The sequence below is a fragment of the Melanerpes formicivorus genome, unplaced genomic scaffold (genome assembly GCF_026170545.1).
Source record: "Melanerpes formicivorus ecotype bairdi unplaced genomic scaffold, bMelFor1.0.p_v2 SCAF_46, whole genome shotgun sequence".
Classification (NCBI taxonomy): domain Eukaryota; kingdom Metazoa; phylum Chordata; class Aves; order Piciformes; family Picidae; genus Melanerpes; species Melanerpes formicivorus.
Window position 1 is genome coordinate 445030 of NW_027142398.1, and position 27294 is coordinate 472323.

Sequence of the window (27294 nt, forward strand, 5' to 3'; positions counted from 1 at the left end):
GAATAAAAGCAACAGGAGGTCAGGTTCTCCCCCTTGGAAGTTTCAACAAGATCTTTATCTTTTGCACTGAAAACTGTTTGGGGTTCTCCCCCCTTTGGCAGAACAAAGTCCAATGCCCACAGCGTGGTGTCACCCTTGTGCAGGCAGGCACACAGAGAAGTCCCTCAGGCCAAACCATGGCCACCAGAGAGGCAGTGTGGAGTAAATCCAGGCAGGAGCAGCACATCCATCCCAGCCACAGCCACAGCAGCCACTATAGAGACATCCCACTCCGCTTCTTCGAGTCCTTGCGTGCAATGGGGCTGAAGGACAAGATCTCCTTGTAAATGTGCTCTTGAAAAGGAGGAGAAAGCAACCATGAATGTGGGGGGTCAGAGGACACAGATGAAAGTTTGAATGTTACATGTGCAGAGAGCAGGGATTCAGTGGGGAAGAGAGGGCAGGCACAAGCTGGGAAAGAAAGAGCTCTTCGGGCAGAGGTAAAAGTGCCAAAGAGCCAGGAGGGCACAAGAAGCCTGCCCGGGGAGCGGGAGGGGCACAAGAAGCCTGCCCGGGGAGCGGGAGGGGCACAAGAAGCCTGCCCGGGGAGCGGGAAGGGGCACAAGAAGCCTGCCCGGGGAGCGGGGAGGGGCACAAAAAGCCTGCCCGGGGAGCGGGAGGGGCACAAGAAGCCTGCCCGGGGAGCGGGAGGGGCACAAAAAGCCTGCCCGGGGAGCGGGAAGGGCACAAAAAGCCTGCCCGGGGAGCGGGAAGGGCACAAAAAGCCTGCCCGGGGAGCTGGAAGGGCACAAAAAGCCTGCCCGGGGAGCTGGAAGGGCACAAAAAGCCTGCCCGGGGAGCGGGAAGGGCACAAAAAGCCTGCCCGGGGAGCGGGAGGGGCACAAAAAGCCTGCCCGGGGAGCTGGAAGGGGCACAAGAAGCCTGCCCGGGGAGCGGGAGGGGCACAAGAAACCTGCCTGGGGAGCTGGAAGGGCACAAAAAGCCTGCCCGGGGAGCGGGAAGGGCACAAAAAGCCTGCCCGGGGAGCGGGAGGGGCACAAGAAGCCTGCCCGGGGAGCGGGAGGGGCACAAGAAGCCTGCCCGGGGAGCGGGAGGGGCACAAGAAGCCTGCCCGGGGAGCGGGAGGGGCACAAGAAGCCTGCCCGGGGAGCGGGAGGGGTCTTTGCTAAATGCTTGCAAGCAAGAGCAAGGCAAGGCAGATGTGCAGTCAGCAGCAGGTGATCGCACACGAGAGAGGAAGGCCTGTGAGAGACAAGACCTTCCAAGAGAACTTCTTACTTCTCCACTCATCTATGGAAAGCTTTTCATGCTCCAGGGAATCATCATAGGAGTGCTGGGCTTCTGTCTCCTCCTCGACGTCTCGGAACTGGTCGAAGTAGGGGTGAGCCAAGGCCTCGGTGGCTGTCAGGCGCTTCTCCACGTCGAGCTGCAACATCTTGTCAAGCAGGTCCACTGCTGTAGGAGAAGACAGGAGCAGAGCTCAGCAAGGAGTGATGGAGAACAGGGATCCTGTGCATGAACCCTGAAAGTGATGGGGCTAATCATTCCAGTACCACACCTGCAGACCTGAAAATGAAAGAGATTCCTCAAGCTGGCCAAGGCAGCATGGAGCTCCCACTGGTGGGGATGCAAAGCCCACCCAACAGCAGCTTTGGGGAGCTCTCTGACAGAAGTGGAGGTGTAAACTGTGCAGAAATAACAAACTAGAGCTGAATAAGCCTTGCTGCACAGATGGAGCTGCAGGAACACAAAGAGCAAATTCAAGGTACTTTGTGGTTTTCATCAGTTGCTTTCAGCTCTGACCCCTGCAACTCAAAGAAGTCTTAACAAGAGTGATCTACACAAATCTGCACTCCCCTGGTAAACAGGAAGGCAGGAAACTCTGATACCAGCCAGGCTGGGGGCCTCAGTCCCCCTTGGTTTTAACAGCTTCATGCCTTCAGCTTTGAGAAGAGTTTGGCTCCCTCTCACCTCCATCTACTCAAAAAAAGAGCTCCTTGGAGGAGATCAATTTCTACCCTGAAAATTGCACATCTCAGCTGCCTGTTAAGTGTCAGCTGATCCAAGTGTTCAACAAACAGCTAAGATCAAGCTGTACTCTAAAAATAATGATAATACATTACTGGAGCACTTCATCAAAACCTGGGATGCCTTAGATGTAGTGGGGAAGGAAATGGGGTTGTTTAGTCTGGAGAAGAGGAGGCTGAGGGGAGACCTTCTGACTCTCTACAATGCCCTGAAAGGGGTTGGTCTCTTCTCCCTAATCTCAGGTGAAAAAAGTTGAGGAAATGGCCTGAAATTGTGCCTGGGGAGGGTTAATTTGGAGATGAGGAACAATTCCTTTGCTGCAAGATTGGTCAGGGATTGGAACAGGCTGCCCAGGGAGGTGGTGGAGTCCCCATCCTTGGAGGTGTTCAAGAAAAGTGTGGCCATGGCACCTGGAGCCATGGTGGTGTTGGGTTGATGGTTTGACTCAATGATCTCAGAGGACTTTACCAACCCAAACAAAGCTATGATTCTGTGTGACAGGATGACAAGGCTGTGGAGTGTGATGGGATTAGGACAGTTGAGAAGAATTTTGGCTGCTGCTGTCTTCCAGAGGTTGTGGCTATAGCCAAGCAGGTGATGCAGCAGCATTTAGATAAAGCAAGCAGCTCTTCTTTGTTAGAATCAGAGTCATAGAGAGAGGAGAAAGAATATTGGAGCTTTGGTGGTCAGCCTGGCTTCTTTCCAGCTGTGAAAACTCCTGAGAAATCCTGGAGGTGACTTACCTTGGGGATTGGCTTTGGGGAAAAGCACAGACAAATCCATCTTGGGGATTTTAGGAAGGGACTTGATATAACTCTTAGCCTGAAAGAGAGAGGAAAGCACCTTCACTGCCCATGGACTAGAGGGAGAGGGCTGTGAGATACAGCTCCTGGGCTCAGGTGGGACAGCAAATCATCCCAGATGTCACATTCCAGTGACCACTTTTGCAGCTGAGACACAGCAACCTTCCTGCTTTAAGGGTCAAACTGGAGAACAGAGGAGATCAGTGGTTTGTTGGAGCATCACCTAGGAGTCCCTGCAGTCCACACCACTTCCCAGTGCAATGTCAAGACCATCAGATGTGCCACCAGCAAAGACAAACATCTCCCATGTTCAAGGGAAAAGTCTGAGGTTGCCTCTCTTTGCTGCTGCAGAAGCAGCACCTCTCACATCTCCAAGTCCCCACCTCCAAGAGTCCTCACCTCCACGAGTCTCCATCACCTCCACCAGTCCCCACCACCAAACCTCTGCCAGCAGGACCTGAATGAATCTGCAGTGAACTTACCGCTTTGTCCTCCAGCTTCTCCACAAAGTCCTCTCCTGGGTGCCCTGTGACTTTGAGGATCTGAGTCAGTTGGTCGAGGTCTGGCAGACTGGGTTAAAGATCACCCATCTAGGAGTGAAGCCCTCAACAGCTCAGCCTGGGGGCTGGCTGCTGGAGAGCCCAAGGCCTCACAGGAGCTATGAAGAGATGATGATACAACCCCAACAGAGCCACACAAGCAGAGACTCTCAGCAAGGAGAGCTCCAGGGCTGTTTTCCTGGGCTGCCATTCTCATCAGTGGACAATTTTGCTGGCACAGCTCTGCCAGGGCATACAGCCATGGGCTGGGGGGAGACACAGCCATGGGCTTGGGGGACACACAGCCACGGGCTGGGGGGATGGATCTGTGTCCACCCATGGTGAGACATGGCCAGCACAGAAGTGTATTTCTAAGGGTGTCTTGGTCCCTTCCTACTTTCTCTCTGTTTTCCTCCTCCCAAAGACTGTTCCCCATGACTACCTCCTGGTGAACCAGCCTGAGACCTGTTTTTCTCAGCAGCCACATTCCCAAAAGCCCTTTCACACCCCACCAAGAATTATGATCCCCCCCCCCCCCCCCCCCCTAAGGCAAAGGTGGAGGTCCAAAGGATACAATCTTTTCCTTTAAACAGCGTTTTCCCAGTCAGCATCTCTGCCATGATGCAGCCAATAGACCAGATATCCACTGCTCAGAGGGGGAGAGGAGGTAAAAAAAACAAAGGTCAGTAAAAAAGGCAGCAGTGATCCCTGGGCACTTTTGCTGTTGTTTGCAGCAGGCATTGATGTAAATCTCTCTCCCATTTTCCACCCTCCCCTGATCTCAGTCAGCTCCTAAGCCCTGTGCTCATTTCCCCCAGGCACCAGCTTGGGGAGTTGTGCAACACCACGCTGCAGGGGACACTGATGATGAAGCAGAAGAACATCTGGAGGGTTAGGTGGGATGTGAGCAGGGTGTGGCAGGAGGGGTAGCTCACCTGTCTGGTTGTAGTGCATCCAGCTGAGGATGACCTCCGGGGCTCGGTACCAGCGCGTCACCACGTAGCCGGTCATCTCCGCGTCCGCCTGCCTGGCCAGGCCAAAGTCCAAGATCTGCAGGTCACCAAAGGAAGAGGGAGAAGGAAGGGCAGGAGAAAGAAAAAAAGAGAAAAGAGAAACCCTACAGGCAAGTGAGAATCTGCTTCTAAGAGGCAACAAAGCAGATCCAAGCAGCCAAGCAAGCCCCAACTATAGCTCAGCCAGCCACAAGTTCAAAGAACTTACAGGTTTGGCTTACTTCCATGGTAAGCTGCAAGCCAGCTGCAAGCCCAATGGTGTGAGGACCCTGCTGGAAGGATCAGTGCTGTGCATCACCTGGATGGTCACTTCCTTTCTTGAATCATAGAATCACAGAATGGTTTGGGTTGGAAGGAACTCTAATGATCATCTAGCTCCAACCTCCCTGCCATGGGTAGGGACATCTCCTCCTAGACCAGCTGGATCAAGGCCTCATCCAGCCTGGCTTTGACCATTTCCAGGTTTGGAGCCTCCACAACTTCTCTGGACAACCTGTTCCAGTGCCTCAGCACCCTCATGGGGAAGAATTTCTTCCTAATTTCTAATCTAAACAGAGCCTCTTCCAGTTTGAAGCCAATACCCCTTGTTCTGTCACCCCATGTCTTTGTAGCCTCTCTCCAGCTCCCCTGCAGCCCCTTTCAAACACTCAAAGGCTTTTCCAAGGTGTCCCTGGGAGCTTTCTTTTCTCCAGGCTGAACAACCCCAACTCTTTCAGCCTGTCTTCAGAAGGGAGGTGCTCCAGCCCTTTGATCATCTTTGTGGTCTCTTCTGAAGCTTAAGTCTCAACTCTGTGAGCTTTATTTAATTGAGTTGTTCTTAAACCTGGCAACTCCCAGCCCACCATGACTCAACTGTTCCTCTAAAAACACTCTGCACTCTGGCCTCTCCCTTGGTACTGGAGATGGAGCCAGGCTGGACTGGGGCCTTGAACACCCTGGTCTAGTAGGAGATGTCCCTGCCCATGGCAGGGAGGTTGGAACTAGATGAATTTTAAGATCTCTTCCAACCCAAACCATTCTGTGATTCTATGAACATGGCTTGGCCCAACTCTTACAGGCAGTGGAGCCTTTCCTTGTATCACAGAAAATGTGTTCTGGGGCAGTGAGCTGCAGGGATACCCTCCCAAGCAATGCTGAGAACATTGTCTGGAATCAACCATCACATCAGCGAGAGCCAAGGGGTAACTGTGGCCAGATCCAGTTATCCTCCATGGATCGGTCAGCTAAGGGAAGCACTGCTCAGCAGCACTGAATTTGTTTAGGAAGTGGTTAGGAGCTGCCATGCCAGAGGAATTACAGTGCCAGGATGTTCATTCCTAGTGCTGGGCCCTGACTCAGCAGGTGACATCAGCAGGTGGCTATTTCCCACTGCCTGCAACCGCCAAGTAATGCAACGCCTCAGCTGAGCAAGAGGGAACATGACAGTGCCAGATTCCTGCTGGCAGAGCAGTTTCTCCACCACCTGATACACTTCAGAGTGGTGCTTTTCCACCTACCTTTAGCTGGCAGTCTTCATTCACAGCCAGGTTGCCTGGCTTCAGGTCCTACACCAGACAGGAGCACAATAACAAGGATGGTTTGAGTTACAACACAAGGTAAACCTCTTCCAAACCTCCTCTGGTGGGATCCCAGAGTGTCCATCAGAACAAAGACAAGGCAACAACCCTCCAGCACCAAAACACCAATAAAGCAAAATACCCTTCAGGTCTTCTGAGGAGTGATTGTCCTGGTTTATAGTTCTTGTCATATCTAAGCACAGAATGGGTTGGAAAGGACCTTAAAGATCATCCAGCTCCAACCCCACCCCTGTCATGGGCATGGACACCTCCCACTAGACCAGGTTGCTCAAGGCCTCATCCAGCCTGGTATTAAACACTTGCAGGGATGAGGTGTCCACAGTTTCTCTGGGCTACCTGTTCCAGTGTCTCACCACCCTCATAAGTAAAGAACTTCTTCCTATTGTCCCATCTAAATCTACCCTGCCCGAGTTGCAAACCACTGCTCCTTGTCCTGTCACCACATGCTCTTATGAATAGTCCCTCCCCAGCTCTCCTGAGGCCTCCTTCAGGTACCATGAGGCCACTCTAAGGTCTCCCCAGAGCCTTCTCTTCTCCAGGCTGAACACAACCTAGAACATTTCTTGCTGAAGAGAAGGGTAGATACAGACTGGACATTGGGAGGAAGTTCTTTACTGTGAGGGTGGTGGAACCCTGGAACAGGTTGCCCAGGGGGGTGCTGGAGGCTCCCTTCCCAGAGACATTCAAGGTGAGGTTTGATGGGGCCCTGAGCAACCTGTTCTAGTTGGGGATGTCTCTGCTTACTGCGGGGGAGTTGGACAAGATGACCTTTGAGGGCCCTTTCCAACCACTAGCCTTCTATGATTCTATGATACTGGCCAGCTTCAGTCACTGGTTTATTTCTTCTGCACTGGTTTTCACTTAAAAAGCATCCAAAAAATGCTTCCCAGCTTATCAAAAAGAGGCAGCATGTCCTCAAAATGCTGCACAAATGAGCAAATCCAAACACATGCAGGGTGTAGGAGGGAAGAGAGGGAGGACACCAGAGAGACCTTAGAGCAGCTGAGGCTATTAGTGAAAGGATGTTTAGGAATGTATTCATTTATTAGCTGCAGGACCAAGCTAAACAGACACAAATCCGAGTTAAGGACAGGCATGGACTTACCCTGTGGACGATGCCAGCTGAATGAATGTACTGCAAGAAAAAGAGGAGCCACAATGTGAGCACCAGCAGAGCAGGCTCGCTGTCCTCCAGCAGAGAATTGAGAGCTACCAGCAAGAATGTGCTGAGAACAAAAGCCTGCAGCTGCTGCAGCACCCCCTGCCCAGGGCAGCAGTTGGGATAGAAATTTCTGCCCTGAATCTCTGTGTTTGCAGTGATATTGTCAGTCTAAAGAGGAGGCAGAGGGCAGGAGCGTGGAGCAAGAGTTCCTTAGAGCAATGATTCCTCAGTAGCTGCAAACTGTCAAACAAAAGCATCAGGATTCCTGGCAGAAGCATGGTCAATAGATAGACAAGATGAAAACTTGGCTATTTTGGGCATCAAACCACATGGAGGGGAGGGTGTGGTGGGAAAAAGGCATCATTAAAACACCTAATTGCAAGAATTGGACCTGTCAAACCTTCTGTATGCTCTTCCCCTCTTGATTTCAGCTCAAGATCACAGTGATCTGGGGAAAAGGTGTAATTAAGGTGAGCTCATTAATGCCTGTGAGCCCCTGCTCTGACTGGGGCTGAAGGGTGTCCCAGAGGGCAGCATGAAGGCATCCCAGGATTGGCAGTGACTGCTCTCTGCTCCCTCAAACCCAGTTCCAGCAGCATGTTCCTTCCTAATTCTACTGACCAGATCATTCCCTCTCTCTTCTCCCCCAAAAGCCTCTGTTCAGGGTTCAGGAGAAGCTCCCATTGCTGCCAGCCTCTTGCCTTCTACACAGCACTTTGGTGAGTCAAGGAGTGACCCAGCTGCTGTCACAGGACTGCTGATTGCTTCCATACCCAACTGACTGATGTGAGCAGTCACTTTGTTGATGTGTGCTGAACCAGCAGGAGTTCAACAGCACAGACTGCTCTCAGGAGGTGCCATAAACCCCCAAACCTTCCTACACCGTGTTTGAAGCGGGTTTAATTCTGGTCAACCTAGAGGTGAGATGAGAGGAGACAAGGGGAGCCACTAAACTCCTCCAGACCCACCTACCTTCAACCCCTTCAGCATTTGGTAGACCAGGTACTGGATCTTTTCATCACTGAATTCATGTCCCATGATCTTTTGTAAATCTGTCCGCATGTATGGCATCACCAGGTAGCTAAAAGGCAGTAAGACAAGGCCCTGAGTCTAGAGGAAGAGCACAGGGAAGCAGGCAACCCTCTTCTCTCCTGGCTGAGGTTTTTGGGCTGTGTGTTGTGACACTGTTCCTGTCTAACCAGCACACACACTGACACTCTGCGCTGTGTCTAACCAGCGCAGCCCACAGCGATGCTGGGATTTCAACCCGCTCTGCAAATTGCCCTTTCTCCTCCCCTTAAATCAGGTGTCTGGTGTGAAGTAAGAACAAGGATCTTCCAGGCTCTCACAACCCTGAATGAGTTTACTTTAGAGCTCCAGGTGGCCTCACAGCAGCTGGGAGCTGAAGCATCTTGCACAACTGCAGCAGTCTCGCAAAAGCGCCGCGTCAGCTCCCAAATTTATCTCTGTGATGTTCTCCAGCCCTGCCTTGGAAGACAACATCCAGCTTCCTCCAGTCTCTGGCCTGCCTGCTCAGACTGCTAATTAGTTAATGGTCTTCCAGCAGGAACTGCTCTGAGAACCTTCAAACACTTTTCCTGCAGGCTGTCATCAGCCTAAACCCAGCCCTGGCACGCGCTGCCCGTGCCCAGGGATGGGGAAGGGACAAACAACTGATCCAACCCAGTCACTGAGGGAAAGGGCAAAACCAGAACAGCCAGAATCAGGATGGAGAGACACCAGATCTGTAAAATCCTCACTTTAATTTCCCCAACCCCGATTGGGAGTGAAGCCTCCTGGCCCGGCAGCACACGGGCAGGGTGCTGGCATGGACCAGGCTGTGTGTGATGTACCAGGGCACAGGAAGCCCCCCTGGGACATAGGCTGGGCTGTATACTGTGCTCTGCCAGCTGTGAGAGCAGGGCATGGGAGCTGTTTATGGATTCTGGGTGTTTCAGCCACATGCTTTGGATTGTCCCTGTGATCTGAGGATGTCTGGCTTCAGCCTGGCCCCTTTGTGTCTCAGGCTGTTGGGCTGCACCTCAACCTGCCCCATCACCCTGCTGCTAAGGTACTGCTGTCCTAGGCATGCCTGAGCCCAGGCAGGGTGCACACAGACACCACACTTACAAGTCCTGGAAGCCGTGGTAGGAGGGGGCGGAGGTGAAGACATCGAGAAGCCCAATGACCTGCAGGGGAGGAGAAGCCCACAGTTAAACCTGGACAGCATTTGCTGTGCACATGGCTTTCCATGGGCACACGTGCAGGGGTGAGCACCCAGAACTCCATGTGAGGAATCCAAGGCCTCCTGGCTATGCTGCACAGCTGCCTGTCCTCTTACTAACACAGGGAGCACCTATTACACATCTGCTCCAGCCTGCTGCCAGCTGGGCACAGCAGGTAGGCAGAGTCAAACCCTGAGACTGACTGCATGTGCCCAGTGCCAGGGCCTCTCAATTACAAAAGAATCATAGAATCATTAAGGTTGGAAAAGCCCTGTAAGATCACCCAGTCCAACTGCCAACCCATCATCACCATAGCCATTAAATCATATCCCCAAGTGCCATGGCCACACCTTTCTTCAACACCTCCAGGGATGGGAATTCCACCTCCCTGGGCAGCCTGTTCCAACCCCTGACCACTCTTGCAGCAAATAATTTTATCCTATCTCCAACCTCAACCTCCCCTGACACAATATCAGCCCATTTCCTCTCATCCTATCACTAGTTACTTGAGATAAGAGATTGATATCCACCTTGCTCCAACCTCCTTTCAGGGCATTGTAGAGAGCCAGGAGGTCTCCCCTCAGCCTCCTCTTCTCCAGGCTGAACAACCCCAGGGCCCTCAGCTGCTCCTTATATGATTCTCCTCATCTTATACAACAATATTGGTGCTGCCCCCATCCAAGTGGCAAGGAAATGCCCCCCAGGTCAGCAGGAGCAGAGGGAAGGCAGTACTCACATTCTCATGCTGCATGTGCTTCAGCAGCATGAGCTCTCGGTACGCTCTCTTGGCGAAGATCTCTGACTGGAAGGGGCGACACAGCTTCTTGATAGCCACTTTCTCCCCTGTCTTCTTGTCTATGGCTGAGCTGTGGTGCACAAATGAAAAGCAGCTGTGACATCAGCAAGATGCTTCAGCAAACTCTGCGATACTGAAAGTCTTCTGGAGAAGAGCTAATTCCGGAGCAGAGACAGGCCTGGCGAGAAACCCACGGGAGCTCTCCACACACAGGTTTAGAATCAAAGAACTGTTGAGCTTGCAGAGGACCTTTGAGATTATCCAGTCCAGCTGCTCACCTAGAGCTCATAATCCCACCACTAAACCATGTCCCTCAGCACCACATCCATGCTTCCCTCAGCACCACATCTACGCTTCTGTCAAATACCTCCAGGGATGCGGACGCCACGACCTCCCTGGGCAGCCTGTTCCAGGGCTTGAGAACCCTTGCTGGGAAGAAACTGTTCCTAATATCCAACCTGGCATAACTTGAGGATGTTTCCTCTTGTCCTGTCACTCGTTGCAAGTGAGAAGAAACCAACCCCCACCTGGCTCCAACCTCCTTTAAGGGAGCTGCAGAGGCGTCCCCCCTCTATGACTGTGGGCAGCAGACCACAGCCTGTCTTCTTTGCAGGACTAGGTGGGACACCAAGCAAAGTGCTCTCCTTTATTCCCCTGAACCTGCAGAATTGAGATGGAGCTAACAGAGCCCTGAGAGGAGGGAAACACAAAGGGCTGCAGGTCAGAATTAGTTCTAACTCTGCCTTCTCTTTCCCTAACACATGGAGATAAGGGAATGAACCAAACTCTGCTTGGAGGGCACTGCCTTCTAAGGTACAGCCCACCTTCACCTCATTTGGGAGCACAGACCGTGGATGTCACACATTGAAATACAAATCCAGGCTGGGCAGTGACTGGCTGGAAAGTAGCCCTGAGGAGAGAGACTTGGGGGTGCTGGTGGACAAAAAGCTCAACAGGAGCTCTCAGTGTGCACTTGCAGCCCGCAAAGCCAATCAGATCCTGGGCTGCATCAGGAGAAGTGTGGCCAGCAGGTCGAGGGAGGTGATCCTCCCCCTCTACTCAGCCCTGGTGAGACCCCACCTGGAGTACTGTGTCCAGTTCTGGAGCCCCTATTACAAGAGGGATGTGGAGGTGCTGGAACGTGTCCAGAGAAGGGCCACAAGGATGATCAGAGGGCTGGAGCACCTCTCCTATGAGGACAGACTGAAGGAGTTGGGGCTGTTCAGTCTGCAGAAGAGAAGGCTCCAAGGTGACCTAATTGTGGCCTTCCAGTATCTGAAGGGGGCCTACAGGAAGGCTGGGGAAGGACTTCTCAGGATCTCAGGGAGTGATAGGACTAGGGGGAATGGAATGAAGCTGGAGGTGGGGAGATTCAGGCTAGATGTGAGGAGGAGGTTCTTCACTATGAGAGTGGTGAGACCCTGGAATGGGTTGTCCAGGGAGGTGGTCGAGGCCCTGTCCCTGGAGGTGTTTAAGCCCAGGCTGGATGAGGCTCTGGCCAGGCTGATCTAGTGTGGGGTGTCCCTGCCCATGGCAGGGGGGTTGGAACTAGATGATCCTTGTGGTCCCTTCCAACCCTGAATGAAACTATGAAAGCACAGGCTGCTGGAGTTGGTTCTCAAGCATCTGGGATCTTTGATGCTCTTTGTGTGGTTCTGTGTCAAACACCCCACAGCAGCCATCACTGGAGATGAGAGGTGTCCTTCCCTCTGGTCATGTTTGCTGTTGGCAGCCAGGCAGGGTGAGCCCACAACACTTTCTCTGTTTTGGAAGCTCTTTGGTCAGGCAGGTAAGAAGTGGGGAGGGAGGTCCTCAGACAGGGGTAGCTGCAACTTGAGGTTCTGGGTGTCTTTTCTAGGAGGGTTTCAGTGCACCCTGTTATGCATCAGGGCCTCAGCCTCTGCTGGGCCCCTCCGAGAGGCAAACAGCTGAAGAGAAGGTTTTCCTTGCCATATCCTGCTGGGGGTTTCCAGAGCAGTTCCCACCGCTCTGTAAATCCTTATCTCATCTCCTGGGGAAACAGAAGGGCTGTAAAGCAGCAGGTTCAGCCCTGGTGTGTAGCTGCACAGGGTGACCAAGCCCACGTGAAGAGTGGTGGCGGCAGTGCTTGGCACGCAACCGCCAGCCTCACACAGACACACTTCTCCTGCTTCCTTCTCTGCAGCCATGTGTGAACCACCCCAGCAGAGTCCCTTACTGCCAGCCTCCAGCCACTGCTCCTTCCTCAGGGCTCTTGGAGGACCCAGACAGGGAAATACAGATACCATAAAGCTGTAAATCAGCATGACCCATGACCTCTATGGCCCTCACTCAGAAGAGGACTTCACAAACAAACAGGGAAATGCCACCCATGACCCAATCAAACTGAATTTGCTGGGCTTGGGGCTGGTTGCATGAGCAGAGGAGGCAATATAATAGAATCAATAAGGTTGGAAAAGATCTCTGCATGTGGCTTTCCCTTCAGGTCAGTGCTGAGGAAAGGTTAACAGTTCCTTGCTGCACTTCCTGGAAGCCTCTCATGCAGCCTTCTCCAGATCTCAGCCACAAGCAATCAGTAGTGGTGCACCCTCCAGGAGTCTGGGTTAACAATGCTTCTTATCAGCCTCCCTGATGACATCAGGCAACCTCCCTGCTCTTGGCCACAAAGGTCCTTCCAGTTGCTCTGAGTTGTGTGTGATGAGAGCAAAACCATCCTTTGAGAGCATCGATATGATGGGGACTTTGTCAATCCAGCCAGCCAGGAATGTGCAGGAACCACACGAGGCAGGCCCTGCGCTGAAGGATCTCTCAGGAGGTACAGTGGAGAGCTGTCTCAGTTTCAGGACTCCAACAGGTGTTGGCAGAGGTGACAGCACAGCGTGGAGCTCTCTGAGGAGCCAGCTAAGCATGAGGAAAGGTCTCAGATTAGGTAGCCAAAGAGCTTCTGCAGAATTCAAGGCAGATTTCCCAGCTGTGGTGTCCATGTTCTTAGCAACCTTCCCAGCTGCTAGCCTACAAAGCATCTGACCCCACCACTCCACTCAGAGGAGCTTCAGCCTGCCCAGCACTGGCAGTGCTACCTTCACCACTGCCATCAGGCACAATTCATTCCACTGAGCCCACCACATCCTTCCCACAGCTGAAGTTCAGGATGACCCAGGGCAGCCTGAGCTGTGTCCCTGCTGGCCAGCAGAGAGCAGCAAGCTGGAGGACTCAGAAGGTTCTTCTTCCACAAGTACATTCAGCTGGAAGCCAAATCACGACAGATTTGGGCAGATTTAAGGAAAGAGGAAACACAACTTTACTGTTCCTCCTCTGTTAGCTTCTCAGCTGCCCAAGGAGGTGTTAAAACCAGCAGCTCCCAACGATGCTGCAAGAGGGAAGCTTCCCAGCAATTCCCAGCAGAGGACAGCAAATCCCAGCTCCACAAGCTTCCACCTCTGCTTTGGACCGACTCCTGTCCATGCCATACCTTGGGTCCATCCTGGGGCTGTTCCCCTCCCTTCCTGGAAACTCCAGAGCAGCCAAGACCTTGGGACCAGTAAAAGATTTGTCTGGTAGATTTGGGTTTTTTTTTTTCTCTTGTCGTGGGCAAGGAAACTCTGGAAGGATTTTCCTCTTCCCTTTTTTCTCCTGTGTCTATTTTCTTCCTGCTTTCCTTTATGATAGAACCCAGGAAATGGAACTGAATGAATCATGGAATGACTTAGGTTGAAAGGGACCTCAGAGATCATCTACTCCACACACCCTGCCATGGGCAGGGACATCTCTCGACCAGACTCAGCTGTTCAAGGCCTCATCCAGCCTGACCTTGGACACCCCCACAGAGGAGGCATCCACAGCCTCCTTGGGCAGCCTACTTGAGGAATGCTGAGGTTCAAATTTATAGCTGTATTTATATAGATAGATAGACAGATAGTTATGTACTTATTCCATTAGACATAATACATCTGTAATGGAAGGGACCCTCAAAGGACAAGGTGACCTTTGAGGGTCCCTTCCAACCCAATGCATTCTGTGATTCTGTGATATATAAAAAGTCAGGTTTAGTCCTGCCTGGTTTTACAAGGCTCAGGAATCTCAGAAGCTGAAATGCACCTGGCCAACAAAGTGGGAAAAGGAAATATTGGGTGCTCTCTGTAAACCGGCAGCCAGGGGCCGAGGACAGCACCTGGGCTCCAGGTTGCAGCAGTTGAGCCACAAGAGCCAGCAAAGAGACTTTGCCCAACATTACAGCCAGGGACACACCTCTGGGGTTATTTTAGCTCAGTGTGTTGTGAAACAAAGGCTCTGTTCAGATTCTATCATCAAGCTGCTTTGTGTGGAACCTTTCTAAAAGCTGCCCATCTCCTCTGCTTCACCAACACAAACCAAGTGAGATCTGATTTCTGCCTGCATCCACCACAGGCAGCTTCACCCAGCTGATGATTAGAGCTGCTCCCAAGACCATCATCAGCTGGGTAGAATCACAGAACGGTTTGGGTTGGAAGGGACCTTAAAGAACAGCCAGTTCCAACCCCCCTGCTATGAGCAGGGACACCTTCCAGTAGCCCAGGTTGCTCAAGGCCTTATCCAACCTGGCACTGAACACCTCCAGGGAGAGGGCATCCACAGCCTCCCTGGGCAACCTGTTCCAGTGTCTCCCCAGCCTCACTGTAAAGAATTTCTTCCTAATCTCCAGTCTCAATCTCCCCTTTTCCAGCTGAGAGCCATCCCTCCTTGTCCTATCTTTATCAGCCCTTGTCAAAAGTCCCTCTCCAGCTCTCTTGTAGCCCCCTTCAGGTACTGGAAGGCTGCTCTAAGGTCTCCCTGGAGCCTTCTCTTCTCCTGGCTGAACAGCCCCAGCTCTTGCAACCCTACTCTGTTCCTGATGCTGTTTCAGGACCGTTCCTATTTGACCATTTCAAGCTGGAAGCAGTACCAAGGTGGAGGTCCTACTGTCCAACTCCTTCCCCCCCCCCCCCCCCCCCCCGAGCCCAGAATCAGCTGTTCTGGACTCAAGCAGCAAGGACATGCTGCAGAGGACATGCCACAGGCACCTTTGCTCCAGTGCCCACCTCCATCATCATCTACAAATCTCTTTCAGACACCCAGGGACTTCATCCCAGGCCGAAACCTTACCACAAGTCAGCTCAAAAGCCGCCTGACCCCCAGCTGCCCCCAGCAGCCCTGCAGGGTCCGCTGGCTGCTGGCTGAGGCTGCCCACCGTGGCTGGCTCCGGTGGGAGACACTTCCCTCTCTGCCCACCAGGAACAACCACGGGAGGAAACACCTCAGCTCCTTCAAGTGACCAAGTCTGGAGGCAAACCAGCTTCATCACACATGCAAATGGCCTTTCCTAACGGTGGGGTACCACCAGGCGCCTCCTCGCTGCCCCCCGGCGCGCTCCTTCCCGCAGCCCCAGCTCACCCCAGGCCTGCGGCCCCTACTCACCACACCGAGCCGTAGGCTCCGGAGCCCAGCGGGTGCAGGTCGGTGTATCTCCTGGGCAGCTCCCAGAGGGTTTTGTTCACCTCCTGTCTGTAGAAGCCTCTCCTCCTTGCGATGTTCATCGCCCGGCGGCTGCGGGACTGCCACCCCCCCAGAGTCCTGGCGTGCGGGAGGGCTGCGGCGGCGAGAGCGGGAGCGGGAGCGCGAGGCCTGCTGCCGGCGAGGGCTCTGCCGAGCTGGGCTCTGCCGAGCTGGGCTCTACCGAGCTGGGCTCTACCGAGCTTCCCTCTCCGCTGGCAGCTGCTGGCAGCGAGAAGGGACATGTCCGTGGGCCCTCCTCCCGCCTCCACATTGGCGGAGGTGAGGCATCAGGTTTCCCGACACGCCTCGGCCGTGTGCAGGTGCCTGCGGACTCTCCTCCAGACGGAATCCAGAGCCTCGCCGGCACCCGCAGCTGCTGCTCGCCCGCTGCCGCCGGCCGGGAAGTGTCCCGACGGGGCTCGCAGGGGACCTCGTGAAAGCCCTGCTCTGAACAAGCAATGAGTAAGGACTCGTGGAGCTGGGGAATCTGGGGGACAAGCCGCAGCAGCTCGTCAGGCACGCCAGGACATTCTTCTCGCCGGCTGGTAGGGGACAGCTCCAGGCTTGCGAGGAAGGACGCCGGGGCCTCACACCGCGGAACAAGGAAGCCGTGGGGATTTTCTCCCAGGCTTCCCAGCAGAGCAGGGCTGCGGGGAAAGCCGGCTGAAGTTCTCCAGCTTCGTTCAGGTGGCTGCACGGAGGAGGTTCAGGAACGGCTGTGAAACCGTCAAGAAGACTTTTCCTGCCCCAGGCGTTGCTGGGTCTGGTTTCATCTCCTGCAGCAGGTCAAACCCTTTCTCAGGTGGACAGCACACATCCCACGTTCTCTCCTGTGCCTCCCCATACCCGGCCAGCCCAGCCAACCCAGCCTGCAAGAAGGTCTTTTCTGGTAAGCTGAGCACACCCCAATATTTTGCTGCAGCTTGAGGAGGCTCAGGTGGGGCTCCTCCACAGGAGGTCGTGCATCTGACATGCTTCCCAAAGGAAATGACTAAGCTATGCCTTACCAAGCCAGCCCAGCTGCTTAGGCTGTGCTCTACCCCCTAGCCCTCAACCCTGCAATAGCCACTGCTCCTTCCATACGTGTCACCTGCGCTGGTGTCCCTGCTCCCAGCACATCTGGGCAGCAGGATTAGAACCAAGTTTCTTGATAAATAGGAAATACAGAAAAAGCACCATCAGGGACTTAGGAAAGAACCATTTTACCTGCAGAGAGACAGGGAACTACTGGAGAGAGTCCAGCAGAGGCTAAAAAGATGTGGAGGGGATTGGAGCATCTCTGTGAGGCTGAGAGCCCTGGGGCTGTTGAGCCTGGAGAAGAGCAGCCCCAGAGGGCATCTGAGCAATGCTCAGCAACAACTAAAGGGCAGGGAGGAAGAGAATGGGGCTAAAGTCTTGTCACTGGTGCCCAGAGACAGGCCAAGGGGCAATGGGCACAAACTGGAACCCAGGAGGTTCCATCTGAACAGGAGGAGAAAATTCTGTGGTGTGAGGGTGCTGGAGACCTGGAGCAGGCTGCCCAGAGAGGTTGTGGAGTCTCCTTCTGTGGAGAGCTTACAAACCCAGCTGGTTGTTATGACCCTGGGCAAGCTGCTGTTGGTGCCCTGCTTTAGCAGGGGAGTTGGACTGGATGATGTCCAGAGGTCCCTTCCACCCCCTACCATGCTGGGATTCTGTGTTGCCCATAGTGATTAGTGTTGCCCCTTCCATTCTACGAGCAGCCCTGGCAAGAGCTGCTGCTTCATAAAATACAAACCAGGGACACGGTGCCAGGGCAGATCTCTAACCACACTCACATAGGAACGTGCCAAGCCCTGTCTACAGCACCAGACAAGTCAGGAAACAACCTGCCAGTGGCTAGAGCTATAAATACACCTGTGAGCAAGAGCAGTAACAGCAAAGCTGCTGGAGCATCAGCAAACCTGTAACTCCTTTGTCATTTCATGAGCACAGCTCTTGCTCAACCACGTGTGCACAGCAGGTGATGGGCACACGACAGTCCTGCATGTCTTGGGCATGTCGTGGCTGTAGAAAGATGAAATAATCCAAGTGACTGATTCCAGCTGAAGAGGAAACCTTGAATTAAGTAACTTCATGTTGTAGGTGCAGTACTTTTCCCCCCCCACACACACCCCTCCTGCCCCCAGTTAAATTCTCTCTGATTTTAGCATTTTAGATGAGCACATTCTGCAGCATCTCTTACGAGGAAAGCCTGAGACACCCTGGGGCTATGTGGTGTGGAGAAGGCTGAGAGGTGACCTTATCATTGTTTATGAATATCTGGAGGTGTGGTGGGTTGAAATTAGCCCCCCCCACACACATAAAATTGCCAGACCAGCTCAGTGGGAGCAAATGGGTGGCTGTCAGGAGGTTGGAGCCACTGGTACTGAAGGATAGGGCAAGGGGCAATGGACATTAATCTAGTCACAGGAAACTTCACCTCAATATGAGAAGAGAGTTTTTACTGTGAGGGTGCTGGAGCCCTGGAAGAGGCTGCCCAGAGAGGTTGTGGAGTGCCCTTCTCTAGAAAGCTTCAAAACCTGCCTGTATGGTTTCCTGTGTGATCTGCCCTTGGTGGTGCTGCTTTGGCAGGGAGGGTTGGACTCTGATCTCTGGAGGCCCTTTCCAACCCCTAGCATTCTATCTTTCTATGGTCTTAGATCCAGTTGTTGTCTGATCACAAGCAGTGTTCCCAGGACTCAGTGGAGAATGGTGAGGCATTAAAAGAGGTGGAGTTACCAGCCCTGGAGATGTTAGTATCATAGTATCATTGGAAGGGACCACAAGGATCATCTAGTTCCAACCCCCCTGCCATGGGCAGGGACACCCCACACTAGATCAGCCTGGCCAGAGCCTCATTCAGCCTGGGCTTAAACACATCCAGGGACGGGGCCTCGACCACCTCCCTGGACAACCCATTCCAGGGTTTCACCACTCTCATGGTGAAGAACTTCCTCCTCACATCTAGCCTGAATCTCCCCACCTCCAGCTTCATTCCATTCCCCCTAGTCCTGTCACTACCTGAGATCCTGAGAAGTCCTTTCCCAGTCTTCCTGTAGCCCCCTTCAGATACTGGAAGGCCACAATTAGGTCACCTTGGAGCCTTCTCTTCTGCAGACTGAACAGCCCCAACTCCTTCAGTCTGTCCTCATAGGAGAGGTGCTCCAGCCCTCTGCTCATCCTTGTGGCCCTTCTCTGGACACGCTCCAGCACCTCCACATCCCAAGAAGAAAGGTGTGGACATGGCACTTGAGAACATGGTTCAGTGGTGGTGTTGGGCTGACAGCTGGACTCCAACTGAAACAATTCTATGATTCTCTGACTAATACAAGTGTTTCATCTGTGTCCAGCACAACTGGTCAGAGCCCAAGCTGGTTTGGGGACAAACATGGGCAGGAGGGCAGTGGCAGCAGGGAAAAGAAATAAATAACAATGAATCTGACAGCCTTGGTACCATCACCCCAACCATCACAAGGGAGAAATTCCCATCATAGTTTCATTCAGGGTTGGAAGGGACCACAAGGATCATCTAGTTCCAACCCCCCTGCCATGGGCAGGGACACCCCACACTAGATCAGGCTGGACAGAGCCTCATCCAGCCTGCTCTTAAACACCCCCAGGGACGGGGCCTTGACCACCTCCCTGGACAACAGATTCCAGGCTTTCACCACTCTCATGGTGAAGAACCTCCTCCTCACATCTAGCCTGAATCTCCCCACCTCCAGCTTCATTCCATTCCCCCTAGTCCTATCACTACCTGAGATCCTGAGAAGTCCTTCCCCAGCCTTCCTGTAGCCCCCTTCAGATACTGGAAGGCCACAATTAGGTCACCTGGGAGCCTTCTCTTCTGCAGACTGAACAGCCCCAACTCCTTCAGTCTGTCCTCATAGGAGAGGTGCTCCAGCCCTCTGATCATCCTTGTGGCCCTTCTCTGGACATGTTCCAGCACCTCCACATCCCTCTTGTAATAGGGGCTCCAGAACTGGACACAGTACTCCAGGTGGGGTCTCACCAGGGCTGAGTAGAGGGGGAGGATCACCTCCCTCGACCTGCTAGCCACACTTCTCCTGATGCAGCCCAGGACCAACCCTGTCCCCCCCCAGGGAGGTTTGGAAGCATCATCACTGCAGTACATCTGAAAAATAGGTTTTATTTGTAACCAGTGGTATCGTGACATCTCATCTGGCAGAACCAATGACAGCAAAATTCATGGGTAGAAACCAAATCGCAGCTCTCCGCAGTGCATCCTCCTGCTTGGGCAGCTGGGCAGCGTCAGACTGCGGGGTGGGGAGTGCCTGCCACGAGGGCTTCTGCTCTGGCACAGGCTCCAGTGGGACATTCCCACTCTCACACACACACAGACAGCCACACACACACACACATACACACACACAACATCGATACTCTTAAAAATCTCGAGCAGTATTTCCGCAGGAAATCACACTGTAGCATCGACACAGAAACTGGCTGATAAAAAATAATCTGGCTGGAAGTTTACAGTTTTTTTTATCTACACTTCCATTTGGATGCCTGAACTGCTGGGCCAGCAGAAAAGGGAGGGTTTGTGTTTGGGCTGAGGGGAGTTTGGTGAACTATCCGCTCGCTTCACCTCACCCCAGACCCTTTAGCAAGCGCTGGACCTGCAGAGTTGACTGGGAAGTAGCCTAGAGAGTTAATTGATGGCTTTGTCAGTCACATCCCAGCCCTCTGTGCTGTCTCTTCAAACACAGGGCAAACCCACCACCCATGGTTTCTCTCCACCCCATGGGTAACAAGAATACAGAACACTGCTCCAGCCTTTCTCCTCACACACAGCTGTGTGGTCCTGCAACAAACACCACCCTAAAACATCTCCTTCACAGTCCCTACATGGGGCTCTGGAGCTTCCCAGATCCAGCTCTAGGCCACAAACATGCTGAGAAACCTCCCTCCTGCCAGTGTCTGACTCTGGGCATTTCACTCAGGCAGAGTTCTGTAAAAGCCAAAAGATCTGAGCCATGTCTGCACTTGAGCATACTCCCTTCTCCTGTTCCCTCAGGCAGGGACGAACCTGCTAAAAACCAGCCCAGAAGCTCTTAGATCTGAGAGGGGGGAAAAAACCCCAACCCAACCTCTAGTAAATGTTTTTTTTATATATATATATATATATAAATATTTCTATTTATAGCTATAGACAGTGAAAGGGAGATTGTGGCTTTATGCATGCTGTTTTTTTTTGCTTTGGATTCCAAGGCTTCTATAAAAATTCATTTCAGGAAATAACTTAAGTTCTGGCCCAAGCTGCCCTGGTTTTGTCTTTGAAGATCATCCTTTGCATCTGATCTCACAAGAACCCCCTCATCCCAAGCTCTCCTCCTGGGAAACCAGGAAGTCAGAACCCAAGGTGCATGTTTCTGTACCCTGTCGGTTTGTCCTGTCCTTGCCAAAGCCTCCAGAGTGGCCGGGAGTTGACAATGAGCTGCAGCACGAGAGGAAGGATGCTGTGATTTCATGGCACTGGCTGAGGTACTCAGTGGAACACTTCACTGATGGTTTAACTGCCCCAGCACCATCCCCAAAACAGGAAGGACGAAGGTCAAGCAGCTCCACATGCAGGTACAGCTACGACATGCAAACACACCCCACCTTAGGGAACAACGGCGAGAATCAACTCCAGCCTCTGTCTCCTGGGAGCTAATGCCGGGAAGCCTCAGAACAAGAGGGAAGGAAGAGGCAAAAACACAGGAATACCCAATCCAGGGATAGAAGCTGTTGCCTCTGGAAGTTATTTCCTGATTACATGGAGTTCATGCCTGGCTATCTGGGAGCCTTCACCCTAAAAAGCAGTGGGTCAGAGATTTCCACTCCAGTCTTCCATCCCCTCTCTCCCCATTCATTAAGGCACAAACATATTTACAGTTTCAAACCAAACCTTTCCATGTTCCAGGAATCAGACATTAGAAGGCCTGTACCCTGCTGTGCCAGGAAGATCTGGGCATAGATCAATCCCCTGGCACTGAACAAGGACATCCCTCATCCCCACCTTCAGTCCTGAAGATAACAGAGGACTCTCTATGCCTAGCAAACAACTTCCACTACTTGGAGGTTACTTAATTGTAGAAGAATTGATAAAATGGCAACGATTGTAACCAAACTTTCAGCATCAGCTTCCCTGCCTTGCCCCAGCCCTGCAAGCTCTGAGCACTGGGAGGACGGAGGAGAGGCCAGAGCAGGTCTTCAGGGGCTTGCCCCAGGCTGTACACAGAACACGAGAGCATGCAGCATGTTTACACAGAGTCGGCTTTTCTTCCCTCCCCCCTCCCTCCCCAATTCAACACACACAAAACCCCTCCACCAAGGAGAATATTGTTGTGACGAGGCACTTGAACGATAATCGGAGAGTCCCTAGGAAAAGGCCTTCCCCTCACAGTGACGTGGGACAAACAGAAGAGAGCAGCTCCTCAGGACTCCATCTCCTCTTGGTCAAGCGGTGGTGGCACGAAGCTGATCACTTCATCGTAAGTCAGGCCTGGTGGCACAAAGGTTTGATTAAGAAGAATAAAGGGAGAAGACTGGTTACACCCTTCTCAGAGACCCAAAGGCAGGTTGGATGAGGCCTTGAGCAAGCTGGTCTAGTGGAAAGTGTCCCTGCCCATGGCAGGGGGTTGGAACTGGATGACCTTTGCAGTCCCTTCCAACCCAAACCATTATGTGAGGATTGACATACACAGCAAAAGTTATTTCTGGACTGTTGAAGACGTGAATAAATTTGAAAGACAATAAGGACAGGAGGAACTTTGTCACCTCCATGTTTGTCATTCAGAGTAGCAGAGGCTACACTAATGATGTGCACAGCATGTGAGGGGTTCATGCAGCACGAGGCCCTCAGAAGGGATGCCCACATTCATCTCAGTCTCTCTGTGTCTCTACTATGGCTCAGCTGAACCACAGAGAGGACCATGGGGGAAGCAGCTTGGCTCACACCCCTGTCCCCCAAACTCACTTTTCCATTCTTCAATCTCAAGTTCCCTGCTTTCAAAGGACTGGTCATAAGGGTCTGCCACTGGTTCATCATCTGGGTCATGATACTGAGCAAAGTAGGCGTGAGCCAGCGCTTCTGCTGCAGTGATTCGCTTGTCTGTGTCCAGTACCAACATCTTCTCTAGCAAGTCCACAGCTGTGAAAGCACCAAAACACAAAGGATTTTACACTGTGACATTAATCTGACATGTGAGCTCCTACAAACTCAATGTCTATGAGGAATCTGCAGCCTCTCAGGACCCACCCATCACCCACACTTTCTTCCTCTTCTATCCTCAGCCCACACACGCTTCAAGCTTTGAAAATGGCAGGGAGCTCTGAACTGCTTCTGCAGTCAGAACAAAGCTTTGAGGAAGTTTTGGTGTCCCAGGACGTGCCAACTGCAGCCTGGAGAAGGGAAGGACACTTCAGGCAGCCTTACCTAGGGGATTGGCACCAATGAACACATTTTCAAAGTTCATTTTCGGCATGTAAGACAGAGACTGGATGTAGTTTCTTGCCTGTAGAAATAAACACTGTGTTGAAGTCCAATACAATCCAGCCAAGACAAAGTACATTCCAACCATCCTGAAGCACTGGGTATTATGGTCTGTCACCTTGCTTTGCCTTCTCATATTCCAAGACTGACTAAGCCCATCAGCATTATCCCTCCCCAGCTAAAGGCCACTCAGGACAGTGGAGGTGAGCTGACTGGAGGTTCATGCATGACTGGAAAGTAGAGAGGTGCTGCAAGAGCTGAGTGCCCCAAGTCCCAGCGCAGTGTCTGTCAGCCACACAGCACCAAACCAGCTCGCACCCAGGCTCTGCCGAGCCTCGGCACCGGCTCGCACCCAGGCTCTGCCGAGCCTCGGCAGCCTACATTGCCCAAACCTCAGCTGGTACCAAAATGCTGCCGCAGGGAGTTGCCCACCCCATGCTGCACGCGAGCAGCGGTGAATGCTGCGAGTGAAGCCCTGCCCTGCAACCCTCCCTCCCCAAAACTGCTCAGGTCTCACCTCATGGCTGGGCATCCTGTTAATGAGGTATGCAGGGGGTGTTCCCGTCAGACGCATGATCTGCTGAAGCTGGTTAATATCTTAAGTGCCTCGTCAAGGGCTTTGTTAAAAACAGTGCAAAAACCATTTGACACAGAAAAAAGGCTGCAGACAAAGCACCTCTTCTGCAAACCACAAGGCAAAAGCTGTCTGTACAGGCAGGGCCTCAATGAAAAAGTTTAGTGATTGGACTTGTCCAACCCTTCAACCAATGGCGAATTGCTGACCGCTCGGTAACAGCGTCAGCACAAAGTATTTCTGTCCCCTATAAGCAGCATTACCCTACACCATGGTTACGTTCATGCTTCCAACAGCTTTAATCCACCAGAGCAGACGTTTCCTTTGGCTGAAGCTACCCCTCCAAAATTTTCCTAGGCTGCTGCAGCCTCAGGACAGTGAACAGAAGTTAAAACAGGAACCAGAATCGTCTCCCCTGCACTGGTTACCAGCTGTTTGGTTTTTTCCCCCCTCTCTCCTTGCTGCATCGAAAGTGCTTCAGTTCCTCGCGGTGCAAAGTGAAATGGGCTCACAAGTGACACCTCCTTCTCAACAGCTTTGAATGCACTTTGGTACGTGGGCGAGGTGACAGAAGGCATAAATGCAAAATTAGCAAACCAGGAGCATTGCATAAGCCAGAGTTAGCTGATGGCAGTGAGCAGAGGAAAGTGAGAGCAACTGAAGTCATGCTGCAGAAACCCAGAACTCGTTACACTGATGGACTGAGGGCACCTCAAACACTTCTCTCTCTACAATGGAAAAAGTGATCAGAAACAGAACTTTTCTGGGGGTTTTTGTTTTGATCAGACTCTTGATCTGGACCTGGCTAGGAGCAATTTTTTGCCAAAGAAGCAGCGACCCACTTCCATCTTACGTATGCAAACTAATCTTTTGCTTAACCCAGTCAACCTTTCAGCTTATCCTTTGCTAATCCCCTGCACTTCCAGACTGCCCTTCAGCTCAATTCACAGAGCCTAAAGCAACCTGCACTTCACAGTCCTGACCTTTCCAGGGCTCTTCTAATCACTGATGTTCAGCAAGATAACCAAATGAATCCAGCCTCTAGGAGATGGAATTCAAGGCTAACCTCCTGTTTCTCATTTACAGTTACATGAAGCAGAACAGAAGCTGCAGCACAAAATAACTTCATGGTTGCTCTCCACCACACTGCTCTTCTATTACAGAGAGTCAGAATTGTTTGGGTTGGAAAAAACCTTTAGGATCACTTGAGTCCAACCATGATCTAATTTTACCAAGTCTGGTGCTGAACCATGGCCCTGTCAGAATCCTATCACATTTGTGGCTAATGGGAGGATGAAGACTGTTTTTATAAGGAGTCCCATGGAAAAGACAAAGGGGTGATGGGGACAAGTTACTGCTGGGGAGATTCCCATTGGAATCCAGGAGAAAACTTTTCCCCATGAGAACAGCTGGACATTGGGATCATTTCCCAAAGGAAGCAATGGATCCCCTGCATTGGTCAGTTTTAAGACAGCTTGACAGGGGGCTGAGCCAGCTCATTTCAACTCTGCTACCACCTAGGGAGGCTGGATCATTGGGGTCCCTTCCAGCCTTCCCTTCTGTGATTCACAGCAGAAGGAGCAGAGTGCATTGCTAAAGTACTCTGCTGGTTACCTCTACGCAAGCTTGCTGCACTTTAACTTGTCAATCCCTGCTGTTACAGCATCTCTAACTTCTATGCCCTTCACCTTCAGAAACAAGTAATATGCAATGCCATTTACCACTGCCTTTGCAGGAGCTGACAGTCCATGATTAGAACAATCCAGAAATGGCAGCATGGCTGGAAAGAAGTCACCCTGTAAAAAGGGGGACTGCAGAAAGCTTTTTGCTATTACCTTGATCAACTGGCCCCACGCAGCAACACCCTTTCAATACATCACCCAGCAGCCTGTACACTGTGTGCCCTGCAAAGAGCTGCCACATAAAGCACCTAAAAATACACTCTGGATTTTATGTTACAAAACTGAAGCCGGTGGCAGAGGTGTTTCAGGAGTGAACCACACTACAGAAGGGACTGCATGTGTTCAGAGCACAACACATTCATTCCTGTTCTGGAAGATCTCAGGGTAGGCAAAGTGTAGAAATAATAATAGAGACGAGCCTCAAGATCTTAGCTGTGAAAAATCCTTCCCCAGCAGCACCTGATGGTACAAGAGATCACGAAGCAGAAACCCACAAACTGAAAGAAAAGTCACGAAGCAGGAAAATGAGAAGATGGAAGAAAGAAATCAGACTGCAGGCAGAGGCAAAGAGGAACGAAGAGCAGATACACACAGAGCGAGAACTCAAAGCCATCCAAGAGCACAGAATGACAAAGGAAGGAAAACCAACAGAAAGTAAATCCCAACACATACTACAGGGAGACTACAGGAGGGCAACACACAAACCAGGGACTTCCAAAAGGGGCAGATATTACAAGCAAAGTATAAACTCACAGACTCTGAGGAGATTTTCTTCAAAAGCTCAGGCCCTGGGGTTCCAACGAGTCTCAAAATGAGCTTCAACTGATCAATATCTAATGATGGACCATAAAGGAAAATGCTGGGACAAATCAAAATGAAGAAAAAAAGGAAAATAAAAGAAATAAAATAAACGCAAGACATCAGCTCATTAAGTCACCACCTGCCAAGGCCTCCTCTGAAAAGCTGTTTCAAGCAAACTGTATTCATCCCTTTCGTGTACAGTGGAATACCCCCCTGGAACAGAGCTCTGTCTGCATCTGACAGGTTGAGCAGCTCATCTAGGAACACCCCACGTGCATGGACTTGGTCCCTGCATCCTCAGCCACTAGGAGCAGGGGCAGAGCTCTCACCCTGCCGGCACAGGTCAGTTCACATGCTCCTTCCAGGCCACACACTGAAGTAGCAACAGTGAGCAGGGTTAGGTTGTGTTAGTGAGAGATGAAGGAAAAGCACAGGGCTGAAAAGTGTAGGCACTAATAGGGGAAAAAAGTCAAGGCCTCTGCTGAACACCTTTCAAGGCAACTCAGCCACTTCTGGAACTCAAAAAGCAAGAAAATGCCTGGAGCCTGCTCCCGACCTCTCGCCCTGAAGATGGGGAGCGCCATCCAGCCAGGGTACTGCAGCCAGCACAGGGTGATGGCCTCGGAAGTAGGGTAGGAGGCCAAAGCTTCTGGATCTCTCTCTCTCTTCTGCCCTACAGACCTGCCACAGTGGCTGAAACGGCATGTGGACTTGGATTTACAGTCTCTGTGTGGAAAAGTCTAGGGACTTAACACTGCAGGTGTAACGAATGTTTTATCCAACAGAGGCCAGCAGCCTGGTGGAAGCTGTGTTTAACAGGGCTTGAAAATGAAATATGTGGTATCCCCTGACAGAAGAAATCCACTACAGATAGTTCTGTGCCTAAAACTCAAGGCAAAAAGGAGACACAAGGTATCTTTAAAAATCACTGAAAGATTCATCTCCCTTTTTCTCTGCAGTCTCCTCCATGCTGCCCCTTCAAGACTTGTGATTTCAGACTGTCTGCAGCATTTCTATTTGTCCTTACATTATAACAAGCTAGTCACACATTGTCCTTCCAACTGAAGCAGTCACTCACTAGACAATGTTTTTTCTGGGATCAGTGC

General features: G+C 52.0%; 2 protein-coding genes across 4 annotated transcripts in view; both read right to left on the reverse strand.

Annotated features, from left to right (window-relative positions):
* Window positions 1–15904, reverse strand: MAPK13 (mitogen-activated protein kinase 13). Of its 2 annotated transcripts, none has more exons than XM_068159491.1 (12): window positions 15556–15904; window positions 10084–10213; window positions 9253–9311; window positions 8095–8203; window positions 7066–7095; window positions 5880–5927; window positions 4306–4420; window positions 3945–4016; window positions 3314–3393; window positions 2772–2850; window positions 1279–1452; window positions 1–333 (listed from the first exon to the last, which is right to left on the reverse strand). In XM_068159491.1, the coding sequence occupies exons 1-12, from the start codon at window positions 15873–15875 to the stop codon at window positions 254–256; spliced, it is 1296 nt and encodes a 431-aa protein (XP_068015592.1). In that variant the 5' UTR covers window positions 15876–15904; the 3' UTR covers window positions 1–253. The 2 variants fall into 2 exon arrangements, with proteins under 2 accessions (XP_068015592.1, XP_068015590.1); XM_068159489.1 differs by having other exon boundaries at window positions 8–333; window positions 1279–1455; window positions 15556–15900.
* Window positions 15905–19763: 3859 nt separating this feature from the next.
* MAPK14 (mitogen-activated protein kinase 14) overlaps window positions 19764–27294 on the reverse strand; it is a 30640-nt gene continuing 23109 nt past the window's right edge. Inside the window, exons 9-12 of one of the 2 annotated variants that reach the window (XM_068159493.1) lie at window positions 23649–23728; window positions 23075–23153; window positions 22616–22789; window positions 19764–22141 (exon numbers count right to left, since the gene is read on the reverse strand). In XM_068159493.1, the coding sequence (XP_068015594.1) occupies window positions 22074–22141; window positions 22616–22789; window positions 23075–23153; window positions 23649–23728 (401 nt within the window). In that variant the 3' untranslated portion in view covers window positions 19764–22073. Of the gene's footprint in view, window positions 22142–22615; window positions 22790–23074; window positions 23154–23648; window positions 23729–26140; window positions 26221–27294 lie in introns of both variants that reach the window. The other variant, XM_068159492.1, reaches the window with a different exon arrangement.